General features: G+C 38.7%; 1 protein-coding gene across 2 annotated transcripts in view; it reads left to right on the top strand.

Annotated features, from left to right (window-relative positions):
- The first annotated feature begins 707 nt into the window (after positions 1-707).
- CDK13 (cyclin dependent kinase 13) overlaps positions 708-25,714 on the top strand; it is a 117,668-nt gene continuing 92,661 nt past the window's right edge. For both annotated transcript variants that reach the window (XM_034665680.1, XM_034665674.1), the window contains exon 1: positions 708-1,950. In XM_034665680.1, coding sequence (XP_034521571.1) covers positions 737-1,950 — 1,214 coding nt within the window. In that variant the 5' untranslated portion in view covers positions 708-736. The remainder of the gene's footprint in view (positions 1,951-25,714) is intronic.

Raw genomic sequence — 25,714 nt, 5'->3', positions numbered from 1 at the left:
AGGCTCAGAAACTGCCCCCCCCCCCTATCTCCCCGGAAACAGCCCCCCGCCCAGCCCCGCACACTCGCTGCCCCAACCGTGAGCTGCAGCCCGGTCGCCCCCGCCTCGCCCCGCCCCGCCGCCCGTCCGTGCGGGCGGCAGAGTGCGCGAGGCCCTAGGCCGTGAGTTGTTGTCAGGCCCAGGCCACTTCCGAGGCGCCCGCCGTGTGTCGCCGCCACCACAGGAGGACGACGTCGACGCGGAGGAGGCGGCGGCGGAGGCGTGTTGTTGTCTCGCCCACTCCCCTCCCCTGAACTCGCACCCAACGTCAGGGCGCGATGGAGTGAAACGGAGACGAAGGTGGTACTTCCGCGTTGCGCTGCCCGAGCCGAGAGCGCGGCCGAGGCCGCTCCCCCACCCCCGGGGGCACTTGGAGGACTCCGGACTCCCCCGCAGGTCAGCGCCCGGCGCATCTTGTGTTTTTGCTGCCGAGGATAGGACGACGAGCACGATCGCGAGCTCTGCCACCCGGATTCCTGCTTCCCTCAGGCCCGGAGGCCGCTGCATACCCGACTGTGACCTGGAACCCAGGGACCCAAGTCCCGACCCGGATTATCGTGGCGCGTCTTCTGGCCGGCCCTGGTGCTCGGTGTCCCTCCGCCGCCGCAGCAGTTCCCGTTTCCGGCGGGGGAGATGGCCAGGATCTGACCCGGGAGGAGGCCGCACCCGCGCCGCGCTTTGCGGCGGGCTCTAGGCGATGCCGAGCAGCTCGGACACGGCGCTGGGGGGAGGCGGGGGCCTGAGCTGGGCGGAGAAGAAGTTGGAGGAACGCCGCAAGCGGAGGCGATTCCTGTCCCCTCAGCAGCCGCCGCTGCTGTTGCCGCTCCTGCAGCCGCAGCTCCTGCAACCGCCGCCGCCCCCGCCGCCTCTGCTCTTCCTGGCTGCTCCCGGCACGGCCGCCGCCGCAGCCGCCGCCGCCGCGGCCTCCTCCTCTTGCTTCAGCCCGGGCCCCCCTCTGGAGGTCAAGCGGCTGGCGAGAGGCAAGAGGCGCGCAGGAGGGCGGCAGAAGCGGCGCCGCGGACCCCGCGCCGGGCAGGAGGCGGAGAAGCGTCGGGTCTTCTCGCTGCCCCAGCCGCAGCAGGACGGCGGTGGCGGTGCTAGTAGCGGCGGGGGTGTGACCCCGCTGGTGGAATACGAGGATGTGAGCTCCCAGTCCGAGCAGGGGCTGCTGCTGGGGGGGGCCAGCGCGGCAACGGCGGCGACGGCTGCCGGGGGAACGGGGGGCAGCGGCGGGAGTCCGGCCTCCTCCTCCGGCACCCAGCGGCGCGGGGAGGGGTCGGAGCGCAGGCCCCGCCGGGACCGCCGCAGTAGCAGCGGCCGCAGCAAGGAGCGCCACCGCGAGCACCGGCGGCGGGACGGGCAGCGCGGCGGCAGCGAGGCCTCCAAGTCCCGCAGCCGCCACAGCCACAGCGGCGAGGAGCGGGCCGAGGCCGCCAAGAGCGGCAGCAGCAGCAGCAGCGGCGGCCGCCGGAAAAGCGCCTCGGCCACGTCTAGCAGCAGCAGCAGCCGCAAAGATCGAGACCTGAAGGCCCACCGGAGCCGGACTAAGTCGTCCAAGGAGCCGCCTTCGGCCTACAAGGAGCCGCCCAAGGCCTACCGGGAGGACAAGAGCGAGCCCAAGGCCTACAGGCGGCGGCAGCGGTCCCTGAGCCCGCTGGGAGGTCGGGACGACAGCCCGGTGTCCCACAGGGCCTCGCAGAGCCTGAGGAGCCGCAAGTCCCCCAGCCCGGCAGGAGGTGGCAGCAGCCCGTACTCTCGGCGGCTGCCGCGCTCCCCGAGCCCCTACAGCCGCCGCCGCTCCCCCAGCTACAGTCGCCACAGCTCCTACGAGCGGGGCGGCGACGTGTCCCCCAGCCCCTACAGCAGCAGCAGCTGGCGCCGCTCCCGGAGCCCCTACAGCCCGGTGATCAGGTGAGTCCGCCCCCCGTGCGTTCGTCTTTTGCTGCGCGGGCCAGATCCCCAGGAGGCAGGGAAAGTAGTAATTGGCCTCTTCAGAGCCACCGAAGTCTGCAACCGGCGCTAGAAAACCCAACTTCAGACCGGGCTTCAAGTGGGAGAGGCGTTTTCGCGCGCCCATGACACCTTTTAGTGGGTTGGAGGGACAAAGCAACAGGTCCAGCAGAGTTGTTCTCTCCTCGCTCCGGCAGGGAAAATTTCGAAGAAAGAGTTCAAAGTTGTAAACTTGTTGCATTAACATACTAACAGGTTTCTCTCAACTGCTTTTTGCATTTCTAGCAGTTTCTTTGGGTAAACCTAGAGGTGGTTTAATTTGTCATAATCTTGAAAGCCCTCTGAAGAGGTTTTATCTTTGGAGACTTAGGAACGGACCCACATACTGTAAAGGAGAATCAGAATCACTTGCTGATGTCAGAGTTAGATGTGGATTGCAAATGTTGCAGGTGATGAATACAGCGTTTGAAAAAGCAGATTTTCTGTAAAGTTTATTTTTTTAATATGTGAAAAAAGCTTATGTGGAAACTTATAGTTCTGAATTCTCAAGATAAGGAAGATGCCCATTTTGTGATATTCTTGTGTGGAATGGTTTTTTAAGTGTTAACAAGAGAGAAATGACAAGATTGTCGTTTCACTGTGGGTTTGTGATGACACCCAGTTGCTAATAACGTATAATTAATTGGTGTAACCAAGTGAATGGTCTAGTACATCCTCACAGTATTACACTGTTTACTATTATATTAAATTATTATTTACATTTACTTCAAATTTTGCTATATTTTTAAATATCACGGTCTTTGTTTAGAAACCTTTAAAAGGTATGATTTAATCTAGTGGAATTGGAGTAAATCTTTAACGTAGTTATACCTTGCTTGTTATATAATTCTATTCTTCAGGAAAAGTGTGAGCATTGATCTATGCATACCTGTTAAGCAAAATGAATTAAAAATAACTTTTGAATATTCGCAGGTTCTATTCCTTGAGCTGTCTGGAAATTCTAGGTCTTAAAGTTTAGGGTATTAAAAAACGATGTTTTCGTTGGTTGTGTTTTTCTTATTGGTCTCAGTTTTCAGTAATGCCAAGTGGATGCAAGTACCTCTAAGTAGAAGTTATGTTGAATCTCAGTACATATACCTGTAAAATTAGCAGGTTACTTTGAAGTGTCAGCCTAGTAAATATTTGTCAAGACGGGATTCAAGTAGAGATGTGGGTGTGAGTTTGTCCTTAAATGAAAACAGCTGTACAAATCTCTTTGTTCTTACAGTGTGTAGGCACACTTAAAATGCTACTTGATGCTTTAAGCAAAGGTCTGTCAACACTGAAAACTCATTTCACCAAATGCAGTTTCTTGTAAGACCTTGCCTTTTAATTAAAATATTTTAGGTTTGCCAGAAGGTTTTCATTTTTGTTGTTGTTTGTTTTTTGCAATTGACATTGTTTTTGAAAACTGATTAGGTTAAGTTTCAGGACTTCAGATAGCAATTTTGAGTGTGTGATGCTGTTTTAAGAATCAAGTTTGTGTTTATCTGAATTTTTAGTTGCTGGATACTTCAGCAAGGTCCTGTCCTTAATAGTTCTATGTTTTATATATAGATATAGATATATACAATGTAGTAGCGGTATGTATGTTTAGTATTATTTGTATTACCAAATATTTACTCAGCATATCATATGCCAGTAACTGTTCTAGGGACTGGAATAGATCGGTGAAGGAAGATGAGGTCCTTTGCCCTCATGAAGCTTGCATTCTAGAGGACCATTCATTACTGAATCTTTTCATGGTTTTTATACTGACCACCGGTATTACTAAAGGATCGGATTTGGATGAAGCTTTAGAGTATCTTGGCCAACATTCCAGACAGCTGTCCATTTGGTGTGTGCCTAAATACATCTAGACGTGGAAAGACATTACTTTGAGATGGCCTGTTCCGTTAGATTTGGGACTTGAGTTCCAGACCTCCTTTGCCCAGTATCTTAGCAAGACCCTCCCTTGGAGACTCAGTTTCTTAAACTATGACAGGGAAACACTTATTTTTTTGGATTATTTCAAGGATTAAGTGAAAATTTATGTTTTGTAAAGTATGGGAGTAGTATAGATTATTATGGAAATGTAATGTGGTTGAATTATTATTGAATAGTTTGAATTATTAGAACTCTTCACATTGACACAGAAATCTACCTTCATATAACTTTCTACCCATTGCTTCAGGTTTAACCAGAGCAAACTTGTATGTTACTACCTCTTTAAAATATAAGACACTTGCCATGTCTTCTGAGTCTTTTCTTCTCTGGGCTAAAAACTTCATTTGTCATGAGGTATGGTTTTCAGATTTTTCACATTATATCCGGTTTGTCAACTGTCCTGCTTAAAATATGGGGCCCAGAATTTACATCTAACATAGTTGATTGGAAAAATTTAAGATTTTTAAATATGGCGAATATGTTATTACCGTTTAGGAACAATTGATTGAACTCACTTTTCCAGTTTAACGCAAAAAGTTTTACTTACTTTTAGAATTTAGTAATGTCTTAAGTAGTCCATGTTATTTAATGAATAGACTGCTAGATTGTGAGCTCTGTGAAGGCAGCTATCTTGTCTTAACCCACCATTGTATTCCTAGTGTTCAACGGAGAATTTGGCACAAGTTGTCGCTTAATAATTGTTGAATGAAAGGATGATGGAGTTTACTGAGCATATGAAATATTGTGGGCCTGGATTGCATAAGTATTTAATAGAGACCATGTGTTATGCTATAAGAAAGAGCACTATGATCTTTTACTCGCCCAAATGGACCTTATGTATTAATGAATTGTCAGTGTAGCTATTTTAAGAAGATGCATGCACATTGAAAATAGTATTCAAACTGTAGTATGATGATTTTTCTTGATGTTAATTCCTAGACTAAATCCTCTCCATTCTATGGACTTTTAATCACTGTCTGTTCTAGGCCTTTGTCTGAATCTTCAGTCTTCTTTCATGCTTTTCTTTTCATCAGTCCCTCCTTAGTTTTACATTTCTTCTATATAACCCGTTTACCTTATTTTCTTTACTCTTTGACTGTTGGGGTCTGGGAAGTCACATAATATTGCTGATTGACCCTATAATGTGAGAGTGTAGTAGAGCTGTTTTTAAAGGGAGGGAATGACTGACATTGGGTTTTACTATGTGCCAGGCATTGATAAATACTTAACAACATACATTCACCCCCTGCATTTCTATTGATAGATTGGGAAGCTGAAGCTCTAAAAAGTTATGTGATTTGTTCCAGGGTCAGCTTGGATTCAAACCCTGGGCTGACTGAAGTAACATGCGATACTGTCATAGCATGTCATGAGCTGACCCCCTCATGTAGTGATCTGTTTGCTAAAATTCATCTCCTGTTTGGGTATTTATGTATTGATTTCTTTTCCCCAGCCGTTCTTTGCAGCATTTTCAGGATTGTAAAAAACAAAGAGATTCTTTTGGCTCATTGACTTGTAGCTTTTATGAATATGAGTCTAAAATCATTCCTTGAAGACTTTAATTATACTTATTGACAGGTTTTTTTGCAATGGGGTGTCTTGATCTGAAGTCACTCAAGTCAGATCAGTTACAGTCAGGACAATAAATTGTTAAATATACTGTTAATTGGTTCTGTCTCTGAACTTGTGGAGGTTCTATTCCGCTGAGGAGCAGCAGAAGCCTCCATTACGGGATAGTATAATGACCCTGGGAATCTAAAGATGGGTGGACCAGTAGTTGTAAATAAGTGAAGTTACTAGTATTTACTTGTGTATGATATGGGGTACCTCTGTCATGGTTAATTTAGTGTAATTTTCCTAAAAAACTTTTTTCAGAAATATGTAAAATGAAGACATTTCAGAATAATGAAAAAGCTCCTGTTAACTCATAAAATGATACTGATTTGCTTTGTACTTAATAGAAATAAATCATGAGTATCCTTAGATGAATGTAATACTTAAAATGCTTTTAAAAAATAATCAGATATATAGGATACTGGAATAAATGCAGAAACACTCAGAAGGAGTAGAAATTTAGGTGAAGTCTTAAGTCTCCAAACCTGTAATCACTTATTCTCCAGCTGGCCTTGTGGTTTGCTCCTTCTCTGATCAAACTTTACCCAACGTTTACATCTACATAGTCTTTATCATGTATTTGTTCTAACACTAATATTTATCCCATTTCCATTTTCAGCACCTCAGTTCAGGCCTTTGTTTTTAATCAGACTTCTATTACCATTCTTTTCTTCCCCGTTCTTCCATTCCTTTCTTCCCAATTCATTCTTTTTCAGGAGAATTTTCTTAAAGTCTTGGTCAGATTGTGTTACTTCCATTGTATAGAATTAAGTCCAGACTTGTCAATGCATTGTCAGGTAATGCCTTTTATGATCTGGCCCCATTCTATCAATTCTATTTTCAGGGGCACTTTTATTTCTCTATATTTTTACTCTTGCTGTTCTTTTACCTTGAAATGCCCTTTCCCCCCTTTTTTCTGCTTCGGACTTTGCATTCAAAACCCAGCTCCAATTCAACCATCTTGAGATCTTGCTCCATTCATGTAGAAAAAGTTCATTCTTATATTCCTATGGTACTTTGCTTTATCTTTGTTATAGAGCTTTAAAAAATTCTATTTAATATTCTGATTATTTGGCGGGCTACATTTGTAGTTTCTCTACTAGACTGTAAGCTCCTGGAGGACAAGTTTTAACGTGTATTTATTCATGGTTTAGTTAATTTAAATAGTATTTTTCTCCACAGATTAATGCAAACCAACTTTGCACAGTTTGCAGTTGCATCTCTGAACTTACTTGCTATTTTGGTTCACATATACTTTAGGGTGGGTGAAGTGGTTGTTTTGTAAGGAGAGAATTTAAGAAGCTCCCCTTTCCAGCTGCTGCTTTACTGGAATGAGTTGAGGATGCTGGGAGTCACTTTTAGTGTGAATAGAATAAATTCAGACCTAGTGTTTATGTTTGCACTCTGCTGTACTAATCAAGATAAGCGATCTGTTTTTCTTGGTGAAAATTTTTTGAACAAACTGTACGCCAAGTTTTATTTCCTAACTCTGAAAAATTATAGCTATTTCTGAAAAATCAGTTGAAAATTAATATTGCTTAATATTCGTATTTTAGATCATTTTAATCTCTTATTCTATACTTTTTCTATGACTATCACTTAAATTTTTGTTATTTTTGTTTTTGTTTGGCTTTGTTTTATAGGTAGGTATTTATAAACTTTAAAGTGGATGTTAGAAGCAAAAGTGTCAGGCTAGAATCAGAAGTATTACTTGTTTGCGGTGATTTTTGTTCCTTGAATTTCTACACGTCTAAATTGTGAGAGAATCTAGTTTTCTTAGTATATGTGGAAAACAAAATGAATGTAGATTAGAGGATTAAAAACTGAAATTTATTTATTTTATTTTTTAGTTTTTATTTAAATTCCAGTTAGTTAACTTACAGTGTAATGTTGTTTCAGGCGTACAGTATAGTGATTCAGTGCTGCCCTGCAACACCGGGTGCTCATCACAGCAAGTGCGCTCTAATCCGCATCACCTATTTAACCCGAATCACCTGTTAACTCATCCCCTGACCCCCCTCCCTCTGGTAATTTTGCTTGTTCTCTGTAGTTAAGATTGTCTGTTTCTTGGTGTGCCCCCCCCTTTCTCTTTTTTTCCCTTTGCTCTCTTAAAAACTGGAATTTATAAAATGGAAATGAAAAAGGTAGTGAGAGGAACTGAAAACTGAAAGTAGTTAATGGGCTGCATGCCTCCCCACTGTTCTGTTTCTTCATTTTCAGTTGCATAGGGGCACTTTCACTGAGATATTTTATTGACTGTCCAAACTTATTTTACATTAAATTAATTATTTCATCTTTCTTGGAGTCATTTCTTTTTCTGATATTGCTCTTCATTATTTTTCATCTGTTCACAAAGATACTGCAGGCTCAAGGTGGAAGTTTTCAGTTAGTACAGAAGAGTGTGAGAGATTAAAAGTCCTTCTGAATCCAACCACCTGAGATGATCATCTTTGACGTTTTGAATAACACTCTTCTAGATTTCTCTCTGCACGTATGCACAGGGACAAAAGATTGTATGTGAATCTTAGGAATTATGGGAACATATTACAGTGCTGCTTTGGATGCAATGCTCTGTAATATATTCTTCTTGTTGGCTTCTGGTAGTTTGTTATATGCATGTACTGTAACTTGTTTGGCTAAGTCCATTTTACTAGATTCTTAGTTTTTTATTTTAAAAATTTTTGAGATGTGTATGTATCTATTGCAATTAGTTGGTGTGTGCATTTGTCCCATTATCTCCTATATATTGGATTTCTTGGAGGTAAAATTGTTGGGTCAAAAGTGGTATACACATTTGTAATTTTGATACATTGCCATATTGCCCTTCAGAAGGCTTTTACCAATTTTTTTCCCCAACAATGTGCCAGTGCTCATTTCCTCAGTCCCACTATCACTTAGAGTTGTCAAATATGCCGTTTTTTTATTTGCATTTCTTTAATAAGACTGAATTTATTTTAATCTGTTTATTGAATGTTTTAACTTCTTGATTCATTTCTGTTATTAGTTTATAAGAGCTTTCTGTTAGAGGTATTAACTGTTTTTGTGGCATAACAAATATTTTTCATGAGTTTGTCTTTTGTTTTTTAACATTGTTTATGTAATGTTTAGTTTTTTTATTTTGTTTTGTTTTTAAAGATTTTTTTATTTATTTACTTGAGAGGGAGGGAGGGGGAGAAGCAGGCTTCCCGCTGAGCAGGGAGCCTGATGCAGGTCTCCATTCCAGGACCCTCAGATCATGACCTGAGCCGAAGGCAGACACTTAGCTGACTGAGCCACCCAGGCACCCCCAAATGTTTTAAGAACTGTTGACTTGTGTCTATGTTCATGTGTTTTAAGTGACAGTAATTGCTCCCAGGCACCCAGTGCCAAAACTTTAGTAATACTTATCTCTTCTTCCCCGGTTCTTGTCAATTGCTTGTTCTATTGGTCCTTTTGCAGTGGTCTTTATTCTTACTTAGTTTGAAACTCCTTTGTTTACATTTTTATTGTTGGGTCTGATTGCTTTGGGTTTTTCCTCTTCAAGCCTCTCCTGTTTTCTGCATTCAAATTAATTTTAAAATACCACTTTGATTCTATCATTTTTCTATAAAACATACTTAAAGAATCAAATTCTTGAGCTGGGCACTTAAGATTCCTTACCCGAGACGGACCCAAACTACCCTTATTTCTCAGTATATATGCTGATCACAGTGCAAACTGGACTCCTTTATTTTAAAAACGTGGAATTGCAGGTGCCCTACACTTTAGTTTATGCCCTTCTTTCAGCTGGCTAATCCTACTTGGCCATTCTTCCAGCCATATTTGAGATTTCATCTTCATTCATCTCATCCAGAAGTGATTTCTCATATTCAGGCTTGCATTAATTTGAGTTGTCTCCCCCCCCCCGGTATATTGACATGTTTCATTCATTCATTTAAAACAGTTTTATTGGGGCGCCTGGGTGGCACAGCGGTTAAGCGTCTGCCTTCAGCTCAGGGCGTGATCCTGGCATTATGGGATCGAGCCCCACATCAGGCTCCTCTGCTATGAGCCTGCCTCTTCCTCTCCCACTCCCCCTGCTTGTGTTCCCTCTCTCGCTGGCTGTCTCTATCTCTGTCAAATAAATAAATAAAATCTAAAAAAAATAAATAAAACAGTTTTATTAAAGTATAATTTACCCATTTTAAGTATACATGTAAATGGCTTTTGACAAATAGATATACTTGTGTAACCACCACCACAATCATGATAAAGAACATTTACATTACCCCAAAAAGTTTCCTGTGGCCCCTTTGTAGTTTGTCCCCTGCTGTACCTGTGGTCCTTGGCAACTGCTACTCTGCTTTCTGTCACATTAGTTTTACCTTTCTTAAACTTCATATCAATAGAATTATATGGTATGTAATCTTTGGTGTATGCTCTTCACTTAGATTCATTGATGTTATTGCATGTTTGAGTGGTTTCATCCTTTTTATTGCCAAGTAGTATTCCATTTCCTTATACCATGGATATACAGTAATTTGCTTGTCATTACCCCCTTGATGAGCATTTGAGTTGTTTCCAGTTTTGGGCTATTACGTTCGAAGCTGCTGTGAATATTTGAATATAGTTCTTTTGTTTTTATTTCTCATGAATAAATTAGGAGTGGGATTGCTGTGTTGTAAGTGAATTTTTGGCTTTATAAGCAGCCTGTTTTCCAAAATAGTACCATTTTGCATTCTAGTCAAAAGTCTACGAGCGTTCCAATAGCTTCACATCCTAACTAAGACTTCAGTTTTTGTCAGTCTTTGTTCTTAGCTCTTCTGGTGGATGTGTAGTGGTTCGTCATTGTGGTTTTATTTGCAAATAAATGCCTAATGACTAATAATGTTAAGCATCTTTCCATATGCTTATTTGCTCTTCATATCTTTCGTGAAGTGTCTTAAAATGTTTTGTCCGTATGCTTTATGAATTGGGTTGTTTTATTGAATTTTAAGAGTTCTGTACATATTCTAGATACAAGTTCTTTTTCAGATACAAATATTTTGCAAATGATTCTTCTCATTCTGTGGCTTGCCTTTACTTAACAGTAATTTTGAAGAGCAGAATTGATGAAGTCCAGTATAACACTTGTTTTTCTTTATGATTCGTGTATTTTGTGCCACCCCAAAATAAGACTAACTCATGGTCACAAAGATTTCTGTTTTGGTTTTATAATATACATCTTTAATTTATCACAGTCAAGATCTTACCATATGACAAGAGTATGCTTACATTTTTTCTTATGTACCATTTTGTCATATGTCTAATTTCTGTATGTATATATGTGTATATATATATATGACTTATGTATGTTATTTATACACATGAAATTTAAAAATGAAAAAAATCATTTATATCTGCTTTAATTTCTACCTTTTCAGACACTTCTCATTCCTTTATGTAGATCCGAGTTTTGATGTAGTATTTTCCTCTAGTGAGAGAAGTGGCTTTCAACATTTCTTATAATGTAGCTCTGCTGTTTTATTGGTCTGAAAAAGTCTCCATTTTGGAAGATATTTTTGCTGGGTATGGAATTCTACATGGACTTTTTTTTCCCTCTTTAGTACTTAGATTTATTCTGCTTCTGGCTTGTGTAGTTTGACGAGAATTTACATAATATTTTCTTTTTGCTTCATCCACTGGATTGTAAGTCCCATGGGGTTCTTTTTTAATCTTAGTGTCTCTTAAGCACTTACCGCAGCATGTGATAGGAAATAGATACCCAACAAATGATGTTAAATTAATTTGTATAAGAAAATGTCTAGCACCTTAGACTTTGGGGAAAAAAACTCCTTCTGATATTAATAGAGTCTAGTATTGGCTTATGAATACATTTGTAATGACTGGAGCTGGACCAATCAAAACAATGTGCCTTTGTGCAGATAAAGTATTAAGCCTTTCCTGTACTCTTTTTACCATCTTTCCTTTTTCTCTCTTCAAAAACACGTATCAGGGCATGGTTCAGTGAAACCTGAAGACAAATACAGTAAATGTGATCAGTGGACTAGAACTTGTTTGCCTGAGAGAATCTGCAAAAAGTCAGTCATGACTCTTTTGTTTTCTTAACTTTTAGTGTTTTGCAAGGAATATAAAGGAAATAAACACAAGCATTTCAGTTTTATGTTATTTAATTTTTCTAGTTTTTAAAGTAACATCTTTTTTGAGATATAATTCACCTACCATGCCATTTAATTTTAACTGGTACAGTCAGTAGCCTTTAGTATATTCAGAGTTGTGCAGCCATTATGACTAATTTTAGAACATTTTAATCACCTCAAAAAGAAACTCAGTGCCTATTAGTAGTCAGTCCCCATTCTCACCTCTGCACATTTCTGGCAACTACCAGTCTACTTTCTATCTCTCTGGATTTGCCTATTTTGAACATTTCATATAAATGGGATCATATGATTCATGGTTTTTTGTGGCTGACTAAATTCATTTAAGCATACTGTTTTTAAGGTTAATCTACGTTGTAGCATGTGTCATCAGTTATTTCTTTTTATGGCAAAATAGCTAGTATTCCATTGTATAAATATTCCACATTTTATTTTCAGCTGATGGACGTTGTAGTTGTTTTCAGTTTTTGACTGTTTACGAATTATGCTTCCATGAACACTTAAGTTTTTGCATGAGATTTTTTTCATATGTTTTTATATATATATATATATATATATATATATATACACACTCACACACACACACACATTTCTCTTGGGTATATATTTCTCTTGGGTATATATGAGTGAAATTTCTGGGTCATATGGTAATTCTGTGTTTAACATTTTAAGGAATTGCCAACCTATTTTCCTCAGTGGCTGCATCACTTTTATATACCAACCAGCAATATATGAGGGTTTCAGTTTCTTCACATCCTTGACAATTGTCTTCATTATACTTGTTCTGATATCTCCTTGTACTTTTGATTTGCATATTTCCTAATGATATTGAGCATCTTTTCATATGTTTATTAGACATTTATATATCTTTTTTTGGAAAATGTTTATTCAAATCCTTCACCTGTTTTAAAATTGGGGTTTCTTCTTGTTGTTGAATCTCTAGAGTTCTTTATATATTTTGGGTACTAATATGCCTGTGACATTTCTTCTAGAAAGAAGAACTCTTGTATTTGGGAGAGTCAGTTTTAATTTAGTGCAAAAAAAAAAATAGACTCTAACCTAGGTAACTTGTTTGTAACCACTTAGGTCATTCTAACAGTGTAAACTTTGGACAAGTCACTTAGCTTTTGAGTCATCGTCTTTGGACCCGTAAGAAGAAAAAAAGGAAAAAAATTTTTAGGGTGAAGTGTTAACAGAACAACCAAAAGACTCCTATCTAGTTGGCAGATCTTCTGTCTTGGGTTGACTGGGTAAATATCCACTCTAAAGGAAAAAGCAAAGACTAGAAATTATACAGATGTGGATTTAGGTATGAATTCTGGTGCTTTCATAGCAGAGCACTATTAAGCAATTCACTTATCCTTTTTGAGCTCTGGTCTTTCTACTTGTAAAATCGGAGGAATGATGTCAACCTAGTAAAAAAAAAACTCTGGGAACAACCTAAATACAGTGACTAGGGAAGCAGTTAAATTATGGTACAGATACATGACTTGCAAAATTTTTTCCCATTGTATCCCTTTGTTGACATCCATTAATGCACAGAAATGTTTAATTTTGATGAAGTCCACTTTATCTTTTCTTTTGTTGCTTGTGCTTTGATATCATATCGAAGAAGACTTTGCCTATTTGAACATCACAGAGATTTATTCCTATGTTTTCTTCTAAGAGTTTTATAGTTTTAGCTTTTACATTTTGGTCTTTGATCTATTTTAAGTTAATTTTTGTGTGTGGTGAGAGAAAGTGGTCCAACTTCATTCTTTTGCATGGAAAGCCATTTATGCCAACATCATTTGTTAAAAAAAAAACCCCATTCTTTCTCCATCGAATTGTATTGGCATCCTTTTTAAAACGCATTGACCGTAAATGTGAGAGCTTATTTCTGGACTGTCAGTTCTAGTCCATTGATTTACATGTCCATCTTAGGCCAGTACCATACAGTCTTGATTATTCTAATTTAGTGGTAGTTTCTGAAATCAGGAAGTGCAAGTCTTTCAAGTTTTTTCTTTTATATTGCTTTGATCTCCCCCCCCCCTTTTTTATGGAGGGGGTGAGGGGTCCTTTGGATTTCTACATGAATTTTAGGATCAGCTTGCCAAATTGTGCAAAAAGGCATCTTGGATTTTTACTGGGATTGTACTAAATCTGGAGATCAATTTGGGAGTATTGCTGTCTTAATGATTAAGTCATCAAATACATGAATATTAAATGTCTTTCCATTTATTTATGCTCCTTCAATATTTTCATTGGTAATTTGAAGTTTTCAGGGTACAGTCCTTGAATTTTTTTGTTAGATTTATTACTAAGTATACATTTTAAGGCTATTGTAATATGAATTGTTTTTGTAATTTCATTTAATTGTCCATTGCTAGTGTATGGAACTGCAATAGATTTTTCTACATTGATCATGTATCCTGCCATCTTGCTTACTTGTTTATTAGTTCTAATAGTTTTTAGTTGATTTCTTAGGATTTTCTATGTACAAGATTATGTCATCTGCAAATAGTTTTACCTCTCCCCTCCCCCCCACTTAGTCTGGATTCCTTTTATTTATTTTTTCTTGCCTAATTGCAGTGGCTAGAATCTCAAGTACAGTGTTGATTAGAGGTGGCAAACTTAGACTTCCTTGTTTTTTTTTGTTTTTGTTTTTTTTTTTTTAAAGATTTTATTTATTTATTTGACAGAGATAGAGACAGCCAGCGAGAGAGGGAACACAAGCAGGGGGAGTGGGAGAGGAAGAAGCAGGCTCCCAGCAGAGGAGCCCGATGTGGGGCTCGATCCCACAATGCCGGGATCACGCCCTGAGCCGAAGGCAGACGCTTAACCGCTCTGCCACCCAGGCGCCCCTAGACTTCCTTGTTTTGATCCTGATCCTATAGGGTAAGCATTTTAGTCTTTTTTCCACAGGATGATGTTGGCTGTGAATTTTTTTTTTTATAAATGCCTACTTTTATTTTGGTTTAAAATTATTGCCATCAGGGTGTAATTTTTGGTATAAAAAAAAAACCTCTAGATGTTTTGGTTGACCCTAATACATGAACTGGTGTAATTATTCATTACTGTGCTAGGGTCTAGGAAAAGAGGAGAATGTATTTTGTAGTTTGTGTAATGATTAGCTATATTGATTTCCTCAGTATGTATGAAGAAACATTTGAAAAATGTTTTATTATGAGAACTATATGCATTCATGTTTATAGTATTTTTTTAATTAGTGTTACTTAAGTACTCATGATATTCTAAATTTAATTTTTTAAGGTTAGCAGTTGGTATACTGGAGTAAGAATAAATTTGTACAACCTTTTTTATTTTTATTTAAAAAAGCGATAAGATTTCTTCATACTATACATTTTGGTTTGTTGTAATTTCTGGTGTTCATCTTTAAACTCTTATGTTGGTGTTTATTTATTTATTTATTTTTTTGATGAGTGTTGAGTATTATATTAGTGTTTTGTGTTTTTTGTTTTTTTTGTTTTTTTGTTTTTAAGTAATCTCTGTGCCCAATGTGGAGCTTGAACTCATGAACCCAGGATCAAGAGTTGCATGCTGTACTGACTGAGCCAGCCAGGAGCCCCTGGTGGTGGTATTTTTTTTTTTTTAATGTATTTATTTTTACTAACAAAAGTGGATTTATTTGGGAATAACAGAATAGTAATCAGGGACATACAGGCTACAACAGAACCATAGGCAAGTGCTGTTAGTGTTTATTTTTAAACTTTTCTGTATTTTTGAGTTCTCTACAATGAAAAATTGTGTTACTTTTTTTAAACCCATACTCTATATTTAAAGGTTATATGCGAGATCCTTGAAAACAGTACAGAAGCATACACAGCAAGATGTGAAAACTACCCTTGATGTCCTTTTCATTCCTATTCCTTTTCAAGTATATTACCATGTCAGTAGTTGGTGTTTATCCTTTTTCTGTGTATGTGCTTATATACAAACATACATACATACACATAAACATTAAGGATATTACTATGCCATAATTCTTTTTTACATGCTTTTTTTGTTTAGCAGTAGGATTTGAAGATCTTTCCAAATGACTACATAGAATTCCTATAATGAAATGTTTCAGACTTTTTTAACTATCAGATGTTGGGCACTGTTTTTTCATTTTTTCTGTATTACAGTCAGTCCTTTAAAGAATATCTGTGTAATAACTTTTTGACAGTATATGGAAGTGTTTTTGTCAGATATGTTCTTATAGGTGAAATTGCAGATCAAAAGCATTTGATAGATATTGCCAAATTTCCTTTTTAAAAGTCGGTGTAATTTTATATTCCCTTTGATAATTTATGTAAGTGACCATTTTTGTGCATTCTTATGAATAATTGATATTTTCAAAATTCCTATTTTTGCCCTTATGATGGATGCAAATTTATTACCATCCTTTCATTTTGTCTTTTCTGGTTACAGTAGAGAAGGGAGCATTTAAATTTCTTTACTGGCCATTTGTATTTCTTCCGTGACTATATATTTTTCTAATCAAGAGGACCCTCTAGTTATTAAAAATAAGAAATGAAGATAGTTTTACAATAGAAAAACTAGTTTCAGTCATTAAATCCCTGTGGGATAAGGATGTAAAATGTTTGATTGTTAATAAAAATAATAAATTCATCTTAATGTTTATATGAAGAAGCTAATTAGCTAAGGGTTATTTTGTCTCCTAAGTCTTTTTAGTTTAAGTAGAATTTTATCAGTGGACCTATGCCTATCAGTTAATTAGCTGGATAGCAATTATACAAAGCACTCTGCTAGTATTTGTGGGCAACATTTAGAAAAGTAGTTAATAACATGTTCTTTGTTCTTTTGTTCATCAATTCAGTATCTTTTGATCTAGGCACTGGGGATATAGTGATGAACAAGACAGTGGTGGGAAGAGAGGGGTGTATGATGTGTTCATTTACCTTTCTGATGAGGGAGAGCCTCACTACAGGGTTGATAAATAAATAGATCCCTGAGTGACAAGAAAGAGCAGCTATGTGATGATCTAAGCATCCCAGGAAGAGAAAACAATTGCTAAGACATCAAGTCAGGAAAGAAGCATAACTTTTTGAAGAACTGGAAAAGAGGCTAGTGTGGCTAGAGCCTAGTGAGTGAAGGAGGGTGTAATAAAGTTGTAATAAAGATGAGAGGCAGTTTGGGTCTTACAGATCACAATAAAGATTTTTATTTTTATTCTAAATGCAGTGAGAAGCCATTGGAGAGTTTTAGGCAAAGGGTATAGCATAATCCAATTTATGTTTTTAAAAGACAGAGACATAAAATACAAAGCAGTATGTCACAAGCGTTATGTGATTTTAGCAAATGGGGAGGTTATAGAGGAGATGGGACTTTAACTTGATCCTTAAAGACAGATAAGAATTAAATAAATGGAGGGGAAGGATATAGTTTGATGTGGTAGGAAAAAAATAGTACCTGGCTTTGAATTGGAAGACTTGGTTTTCATATTGACTATCTCTTTATAGCTCTTGAACTCTAAATAAATTTCTTAAACCTCTTCTTAGTTCCCTCATCTCCTTTCTGTATACCTTGGTTGCTATGAAGAACAAGTCAAATGAAAAATGTCTATAAAAGTGTTTTGTAAACTGTGAGGTTTACTGTATGTTTGTTTACTCAGTAGAAGACTACTGTCTGTATGGTATTATGCTAAGGTCTGTGGAGTGATAAAAAAGTGAATTAGACCTAGTTTCTTTTTTTTTTTTTTTTTTAAAGATTTTATTTATTTATTTGACAGAGAGGTAGCCAGCAAGAGAGGGAACACAGCAGGGGAGTGGGAGAGGGAGAAGCAGGCTCCCAGCGGAGCCCGATGTGGGACCGATCCTGGAACGCCAGGATCACGCCCTGAGCCGAAGGCAGACACTTAACGACTGTGCTACCCAGGCGCCCCAGACCTAGTTTCTGCTCCTCAAAGAGGATATAGTCTAATAGACAACGTGGTAAATATCTAAAATGTAAAGTTATGAATGGTTAGATCTTAAGAAAGATGTAGATAAAGCCCAGTGGGGGTTCACGGAAAGGGAGAGCCTTCTTGGAGTTGGTGGTAAGGCTTTATGAGTAAGTAAGAACTCTTTAACTACATTCTTGAAAGATGGATAGACTTCAATAGAAGATGGCGGGAAGAGAGTATTTTCAGTGAGTTTGTGGGAGTCAAGGCATGGTAGTGTTAGACAGAATCAGAACTTGATAAGGAAAGGTCGGTTAGAACCAGGAAGATCATGCAGCACCTTAATATTAGGCTAAGGAAAGTGAATTCTGTTCAGTGGAGATACTCTCACCAGTGTACTTAATTCTACAAATATTTATTGAGTATCTGCCTTTGCCAGGATTGTGCTAGTCAGGACTATGGAGGTACAGTGATCTCAGTCTAGTTGGGAAAGACAGATTATGTAATTATTATTCTAATGAGGCAAAATGTAGTAGGATCATAGGACGAGGAACATCTCCAGCTCTCTGGCATAATGAGGGCAGGCTAGATAGAGGTGTGGTAGACGTTGTGCTATGATATGAAGTATCTCTGTACTTAGCTAGATAAAAGAGGTGAAGAGAGGAATGTGAGAGCAGCTTTCTATGCCTGATACTTTGTATGTTTTGGGCTGGATGGACAAGGTCTTTGTATGCAGTGCAAGGTTGTCAAGAGCTTTGGTAGAGGGGTAACTGAAAGATTCAGGTGGTAGTAGGGAGAATAAACTGGAAAGGATAGAGATTGGAGGTGGGAAACGCAGAGAGGAGACTGTTGAACTGGGCCAAGTGAGAGATGATATAGGACCTAATGAGAAAGAATAGCTTTGGGGACAAAGAGCCTGGAAAACTGTCGAGATGCTTAAGATGTAAAATTAGCTGGACTTGGACATCAGTTGGATATGGAAGAAGAAAGGGACCGTGTGGAATATAGAAGGATTTCTGGATCTTTGCTATTTCAGAATTTTGGTATCTGCCATTGCCTGAGAATAGGGTATCTTTAAGAAGAAAAAGGATGGATTTGGAGAGGAAGCTTAATCGTTTTATCTGTATTGTGTTGAAGTTGCATATAATTGGGAGCGGGGAGGATGACTTCGTGAGGTAATCAATGTTTAGGTGATAATTTAAACCATTCATAGCATAATTAGACTCTTGTGGGTGGATGAATTTAGTGAAGAAGAAGAGGAATCTTAAGAGAGCACTGAGAAATAGCCATAGAAATAAGAAAATAATCAGGAAAAAGAAGGTACTAAAAGTGGTTAGGAAGTGTTTTTAAGGGTGTGGTCAGCATTGTCATCGCAGATATTGATATTTCCCCCGACTCCAAAGATAGGTCATTGGTCACCTTAGTAATTTCAGTGAGGATACAAGCCAAATTACTGTGGTTTGAGGGATACATGGGGTTGTGTATGTATGAGAATTTGGCTGTAATTGGAAGGAGAGAAAAAGATAAAATATCAAAGTACCATTATTTGCTTGTTTTTTCTTGTCTGTTTTACAAGCTCTTAGAGACTTGAATGATTTAATCCTTGCAGGGAAATAGTAAATGGATAGCAAAGGGTTGAAGTCACAAGTAACGGAGTAGCATAGAGGAGCCTAGCATAGTGTATCTCAGACTTCAGTGGGGATCTTGTTAAAATGCAGATTCTGAATCGGAAGGTCTGGGTTGGGGCCTGAGATACAGCATTTCTGACAAACTCCCAGATGAGGCCGATGCTGCTGCTTTGTGGCCCACACTCTTTGAAGTAAGATCTAGAGATATGGCAATTGATAGCATTATACAAGAGTTAGCCCTGGATAGGAAGAGAAACACCTCTATTCTGAGCTCAGGTAAAATGTGAAGTAGATGGAGATACAGATTAAACTTGGAGGCAGGAGACATGCCTGATATTTTTTGTGTTTTGTTTTGTTTTGTTTTTCTGCAAAATAGAAGTAAAGTGATGTTAAGAAGACTTTGGAAATTGTTAACTTGAAGACAGGTAGAAAGGTGTGGAATAGCTTGTGAAGGTTTGGAGCAGCTATTAAAAAGAGAAGGAAAGTGAATGAATTTAGGGCGTGTAATAGTCACTGAACAGTGAAGATTAGTTCAGTTATAGTGTCTATAGAAATAATTGGAGCAGGGAGAGACTAGATATGAAGGTTTTTAAGACAATAAGGTAGCCCTAAGGGGAGATAATGAGGTCTGAAACAGAACAGGGGCCTTGAGAAATGGGAGGGTGTGCTAGGCTAAATAATGGCTCCCCCAAAGATGTTCCTATGAACCTGTGAGTATGTTACCGTACATGATAAAGGGACTTGGTAGGTCTGATTAAAATAGGGATCTTGAGGGGCACCTGGGTGGCTCAGACGTTAAGCGTCTGCCTTTAGCTCAGGGCGTGATCCTGGCGTTCTGGGATCAAGCCCCACGTCAGGCTCTTCTTCTGGGAGCCTGCTTCTTCCTCTCCCACTCCCCCTGCTTGTGTTCCCTTTCTCTCTCTGTCGAATGAATAAATAAAATCTTTAAAAAAAAATAGGGATTTTGAGATGGGGAGATTATCCTGGATTGTACAGGTAGGTGCCATGTAATCACAAGGATCTTTATAAGAGGAAGCAAGAAGGTCAGCAGAGTCAGAAAAGGGCACGTGAGGATAGAAGCAGAGGAAGAGGAAATGTGATAAAGGAAGCAGAGGTCAGATTGTTGGAGGACTGAGAGCCAAGACATGGACCTTTAGAACCTGAAAAAGGCAAAGAAACAGATTTTCCCAGGGGACCGCAGAAGGAACAAAGCCCTGGTGATGTGTTGATTTTAGCCAATGAGACTGATTTTGGAATTTCAGCCTTCAAGAACTGTGAGATAATAAATTTGTGAGGTTAAGCCATTATATCTGTGGTAATTTGTTACAGCAGCAATAGGGAACATGCTTAGAAGCATGGATGTAAGGGAATGTAGGGTTAGAACTAATAAAGTGAGACAATTGATAGGATGTGGTATGGGCATCAGGAATCTGTGAAGATTTCTAGCCTGGGTAAATGGGTGGAGGAGAGTGGTGAAATTAAAATTACAGAATTGCAGGGAGTCGATGTTAGAGGAAGGTGTTCATTTTGCATTAAGTATGGATTAGACAGGGTGAAGGAAGATCTGAAGCAGGGAGATGAATTTAAGAGGCTGCCATAGTACTGTTAATAGCTAATTGAAAAAATGAAAAAAAAAGTCGATCGAGCTGTTCTAATAGCAAAAATGGCAAATTACATAGGTGTATTTAGAATTTTGACTGAGAACGTAGAAAAAGGGGTGATTGAGAAAGGTTTTTGAAAAAGTGCTACTACTTTATTTACTGTTTTTCAGTTTAGAAAGCATTTTTTTCCTAGTTTTATTAAGATATAATTTACAAAATTAGGGGCACCTGGGTGGCTCATTGGTTGGGTGTCTGCCTTTGGCTCAGGGGCTCAGGTCATGATCCCAGGGTCCTGGGATAGAGCCCATTGTTCTTGCCCCCCCTTCCCCTCCCTGCTGTGCTCTCTCTTGCTCTCAAATAAATAAATAATCTTTTTAAAAAAGATATAATTGACAAAATTATAACATATTTAAAGTGTCAACTTGATGATTTGATACATGTATATATTATGAAAGGATTCCCATAATCAAGTTAAGTAATACATCCATCATCTCATGCATTTACCTTTTTTTTAAAATTTGGTTAAAGTTCTCTTTTTTTAAATTTCAGGTATACAGTATTACCAACTGTAGTCAACCATGTTACACGTTAAATTCTCATACCTTTTTAATCTTATAACTGAAAGTTTGTATCCTTTTACTAGCTTCTCCCCTTTTCCCCCTCCCTCTTAGCTCCTGGAAATCACCCTTCTATTCTATGAGTTTGACTTTTTTAAGATTCCATATGTAAATGATACCGTGCAATATTTGTCTTTCTCTGGCTTATTTCACATGGTATAATACTCTTCAGGTTCATTTCTGTTGTCACAAATGGCAGAATTTCCTTCCTTTTTAAAGCTTGCGTGGTATTCCATTACACACACGTATACACACACACTACACTTTATTCATTCATCTGTTGATGGACACTTAGGTTGTTTTTTTCCCTTGGCTATTGTGAATAGTGCCACAGTGAACATGAGAGTACAGGTATCTTCTTGAGATAGTACTTTCATTTCCTTTGGCTTATATACCCAGAAGTGGGATATCTGGATCATTTGGTAGTTCTATTTTTAACTTCTAGAGTAATCTCCATATTATTTTCCATAGTGCTCTATCAGTTTACATTCTCACCAACAGTGTACAACGGTTCTTTTTTCTCTGCATGCTCACCAGCATTTGCTATTGCTTATCTTTTTGATGATAGACAGCCTAGCAGGTGTTTGGTGATATCTTTGTAGTTTTGAATTTCATTTCCCTGATGATTAGTGATGTTGGGCACCTTTTCAGATGCCTGTTAGCTGTTTGGATGTCTTTTTTTGCAAAAATGTCTGTTCATGTTCTTTGCCCACCTTTTAATTGGGTGTTTTTGTTTTCTCCCTATTTGAGTTGTATGAGTTCCTTGGATATTTTGGATATAAACTGCTTATTAGATTTGTGGTTTGCAGATATTTTCTCCCATTCTGTAGGTTGCTTTTTCATTTTGTTGATAGTTTCCTTTGCAGAGCATAATTTTTTAGTTTGAGGAGTTCCACTTGTTTATTTTTGCTTTGTTTGTTTTTGGTGTCAAATCTGAAAACCATTGCCAAAAACCATGTCAAGGAGCTTATGTTTTCTTCCAGGAGTTTTATGGTTTCGGGTCTTACATTTAAGTCTTTAATAAGAGGACTTGCTATCTACCATCCATTTTGAGTTGATTCTGTGTATAATGCAAGGTAGGGGTCCAATTTCTTTCTTTCTTTCTTTCTTTCTTTCTTTCTTTCTTTCTTTCTTTCTTTCTTTTTTTCTTTCTTTCTTCCTTCCTTCCTTCCTTCCTTCCTTCCTTCCTTCCTTTCTTTCTTTCTTTCTTTCTTTCTCTCTCTCTCTCTCTTTCTTTCTTTCTTTCTTTCTTTCTTTCTCTCTCTCTCTCTCTTTCTCTCTTTCGCATGTGGCTATCCAGTTTTCCCAACACCATTTATGAAGAGATTATCTTTTCCCCATTGTATATTCTTGGATCTTCTGTTGAAAATTAATTGGCCACATATATATGGATTTATTTCTGGGCTCCCCACTGTGTTTCATTGATTTATGTCTTTTTTTTTTTCCCCAATGCCAATACTGTGCTTTGTTGATTACTATAGCTTTGTAATACAATTTGAAGTCAGGAAGAGTAATGTCTAAATTTGTTGTTCTTTCCCAGTTGCTTTGGCTGTTCTCGGTCTTTTGTGGTTCCGTATGAATTTTAGGTTTGTTCTTTCTGTTTCTGTGAAAAATGCCATTGGAATTTTAATAGAGATTGCATTGACTCTAGATGGCTTTGCATAGTATAGACATCTTAACAATACTAATTCTTACATTTCATTAGCCCAGAATATCTTTCCATTTATTTGTGCCTTCTTCAATTTCTTTAATCAGTTTCCTTCACTTCCTTGATTAAATTTATTCCTATTTTATTCTTTTTGATGCTGTTATAAATAAGATTATTTTCTTTCTCTTTTCAGTGGTTTGTTGTTAGTGTATAGAAACACAATTGACCCTTGAGGAACACAGGTTTGAACAGCGTGGGTCCACTTATACACAGGTTGTTTTTTTTTTCCCCAAGAGTTAGACATAGTACTGTAAATGTATGTCTGTTTTCTCTTCTTTATGATTTTTTAAATAACATTTTCCCTAGCTTTTTTTAAGAATACAGTATATAATGCATATAATATACAAAATATATGTTAACCAACTATTTATGTTACTGTTAAGGGATCGGGTCAATGGAAGGCTATTGATAGTTAAGTTTTTGGGGAGCCAAAAGTTAAAGGTCGATTTTCAACTGTACAGAAGGCCTCGGGCTCTCGTAATGCCTGCATTGTTCCAGGGTCAACTGTTGATTTTGTATCCTGCAACTTTATTGAATTTATTAGTTCTAACATCCTTTTAGTGGTATCTTTGGAAGGATTTTCTACAAACAGAAGATTTTTCCTCTTTCTGATTTTGATGCTTTTTTTTCTTTCTTTTTTAAAGATTTATTTATTTATTTTAGAGAGAGAGAGTGCATGCACACACACATACACATGTGGGGGGAGCCGGGGTAGAGGGAGAGGGAGAGAAATACTCAAGCAGACTCCCCACAGATTGGGGAATTGTTGCAGGGCTCAAAACCAGGACCCCAAGATCGTGACCTGAGCCAAAATCAAGAGTCAGACACCTAACCAACTGAGCTCCCCAGGTGCCCCAATTTCTCGTTTTAAAAAAAATTTTTTTTGCCTAATTGCTCAGGTTAGGACTTCCAGTATTATGTTGAATAAAAGTGGTAAGAGTGGGTATTGTTGTCTTGTTCCTCATCTTAGAGGAAAAGTTTTCAGCTTTTCATTATTGAGTATAGGATGTTAGCTGTGGGCTCGTCTTAAATGACGTTTATTATGTTGAGGTATGTTCCTTCTATACTTAGTTTGTTTAGTTTTTATGAAAGGGTGTTGAATTTTGTCAAATGCTTTTTCTGCATCTACTGAGATGATCATGTGATTTTTATCCTTCATTTTGTTGATGTGATTAGCGTATGTTGGATGATCCTTGCATGGGAAGTGGTTTTTATATCCTTTTGGGGAGGGTATTCAACAAGTTTTTGAAATGGGTATAACCGCTGTTAGCATGTGAAATAAGCAGGGTAGGGGTGCCCAGGTGGCTCAGTCCTTTGGGTGTCTGACTTTTGATTTCAGCTCAAGGACTCACACTGGGCGTGGAGCCTGCTTAAGATTTTCTTTCCCTCTCCCTTTGCTCCTCCCCCCCTTCCCACTCACATGTGTGCTTGTTCTCTGTCTCTCAAATAAAATACTCTTTATCAGTACTAAACCCCCATATTAAAAAGAAAAGAAATAAGCAGGCTAAAAAATGTTGAAAATAGTGGCTACAATATCAGACACAACATATATAGAACACTGTCATTCCAGAAAGTTCTTTTGGATAGCACTGCTCAATATTGTTTTTTATAATAAGGGATTAGATCTTATTATAGTAAAATTTTTAAGAATCAGTGTTTGCTAATTATGCACCATTTCAGAAGACCTAGACTCTTGGAGAGATTGTGTGATACAGTTGAGTGAATAGTACACCATGCTCTTTCTAAGGAACACTAACCTAATTAACAATGAGCACTAACCAGTTGAGTTTCAGGATACTGAGTTTTTATTGTGGTTCTGCTTTGTGTTACATGAATTTGGAAACCTGAGAAACATAGAAAGTTCTCTTAACTTCTTAAAGAGATACTATCATCTCTTAAAGACATTGGGACGCCTGGGTGTCTCAGTTGGTTGAGCATCTGCCTTCAGCTCAGGTCATGATCCCGGGGTCTTGGGATCAAGTCCCATATCAGGCTCCCTGCTCAGTGGGGAGCCTACTTCTCCCTCTGTCTACTGCTCCCTTTTCTTGTGTGCACTCTGTCTCTCACACAAATAAATAAAATCTTTTTTTTTAATATTTTTTATTTATTTATTTGACAGACAGCCAGCGAGAGAGGGAACACAAGCAGGGGGAGTGGGAGAGGAAGAAGCAGGCTCATAGCAGAAGAGCCTGATGTGGGGCTCGATCCCAGAACGCCGGGATCACGCCCTGAGCCGAAGGCAGACGCTTAACCTCTGTGCCACCCAGGCGCCCCCCAAATCATGTTGTGAACTGTAAATATATCATTGACATTTATTAGTAAATATGCACTATGTGAGAGAATGCTTGTTTACTAGGACATGAAGTTAAAAAGTTAAGGAACTTTTGAAGAGAAACAGAAGAATTGGAGAGGAATGGAGGGTATGTCAAAATTTTAAGTCTTTGCTGGTAATGCTTACCCAGATTCTTTCCAGAAAAGAATAATTTAATAGGCCAGAGGAATTAATTGTGTTGGGATTTTACCTAGTACCTCTGTCTCTCTTTCTTAGGTGAGACAGTGGTCATAAATCTTTCAGTTAAATATAATTTGTGT

The sequence above is a fragment of the Ailuropoda melanoleuca genome, chromosome 1, assembly GCF_002007445.2.
Source record: "Ailuropoda melanoleuca isolate Jingjing chromosome 1, ASM200744v2, whole genome shotgun sequence".
Taxonomy (NCBI): Eukaryota; Metazoa; Chordata; class Mammalia; order Carnivora; family Ursidae; genus Ailuropoda; species Ailuropoda melanoleuca.
Note: the sequence above shows the minus strand (reverse complement) of the source record. Positions and strands in the feature narration are given on the sequence as shown.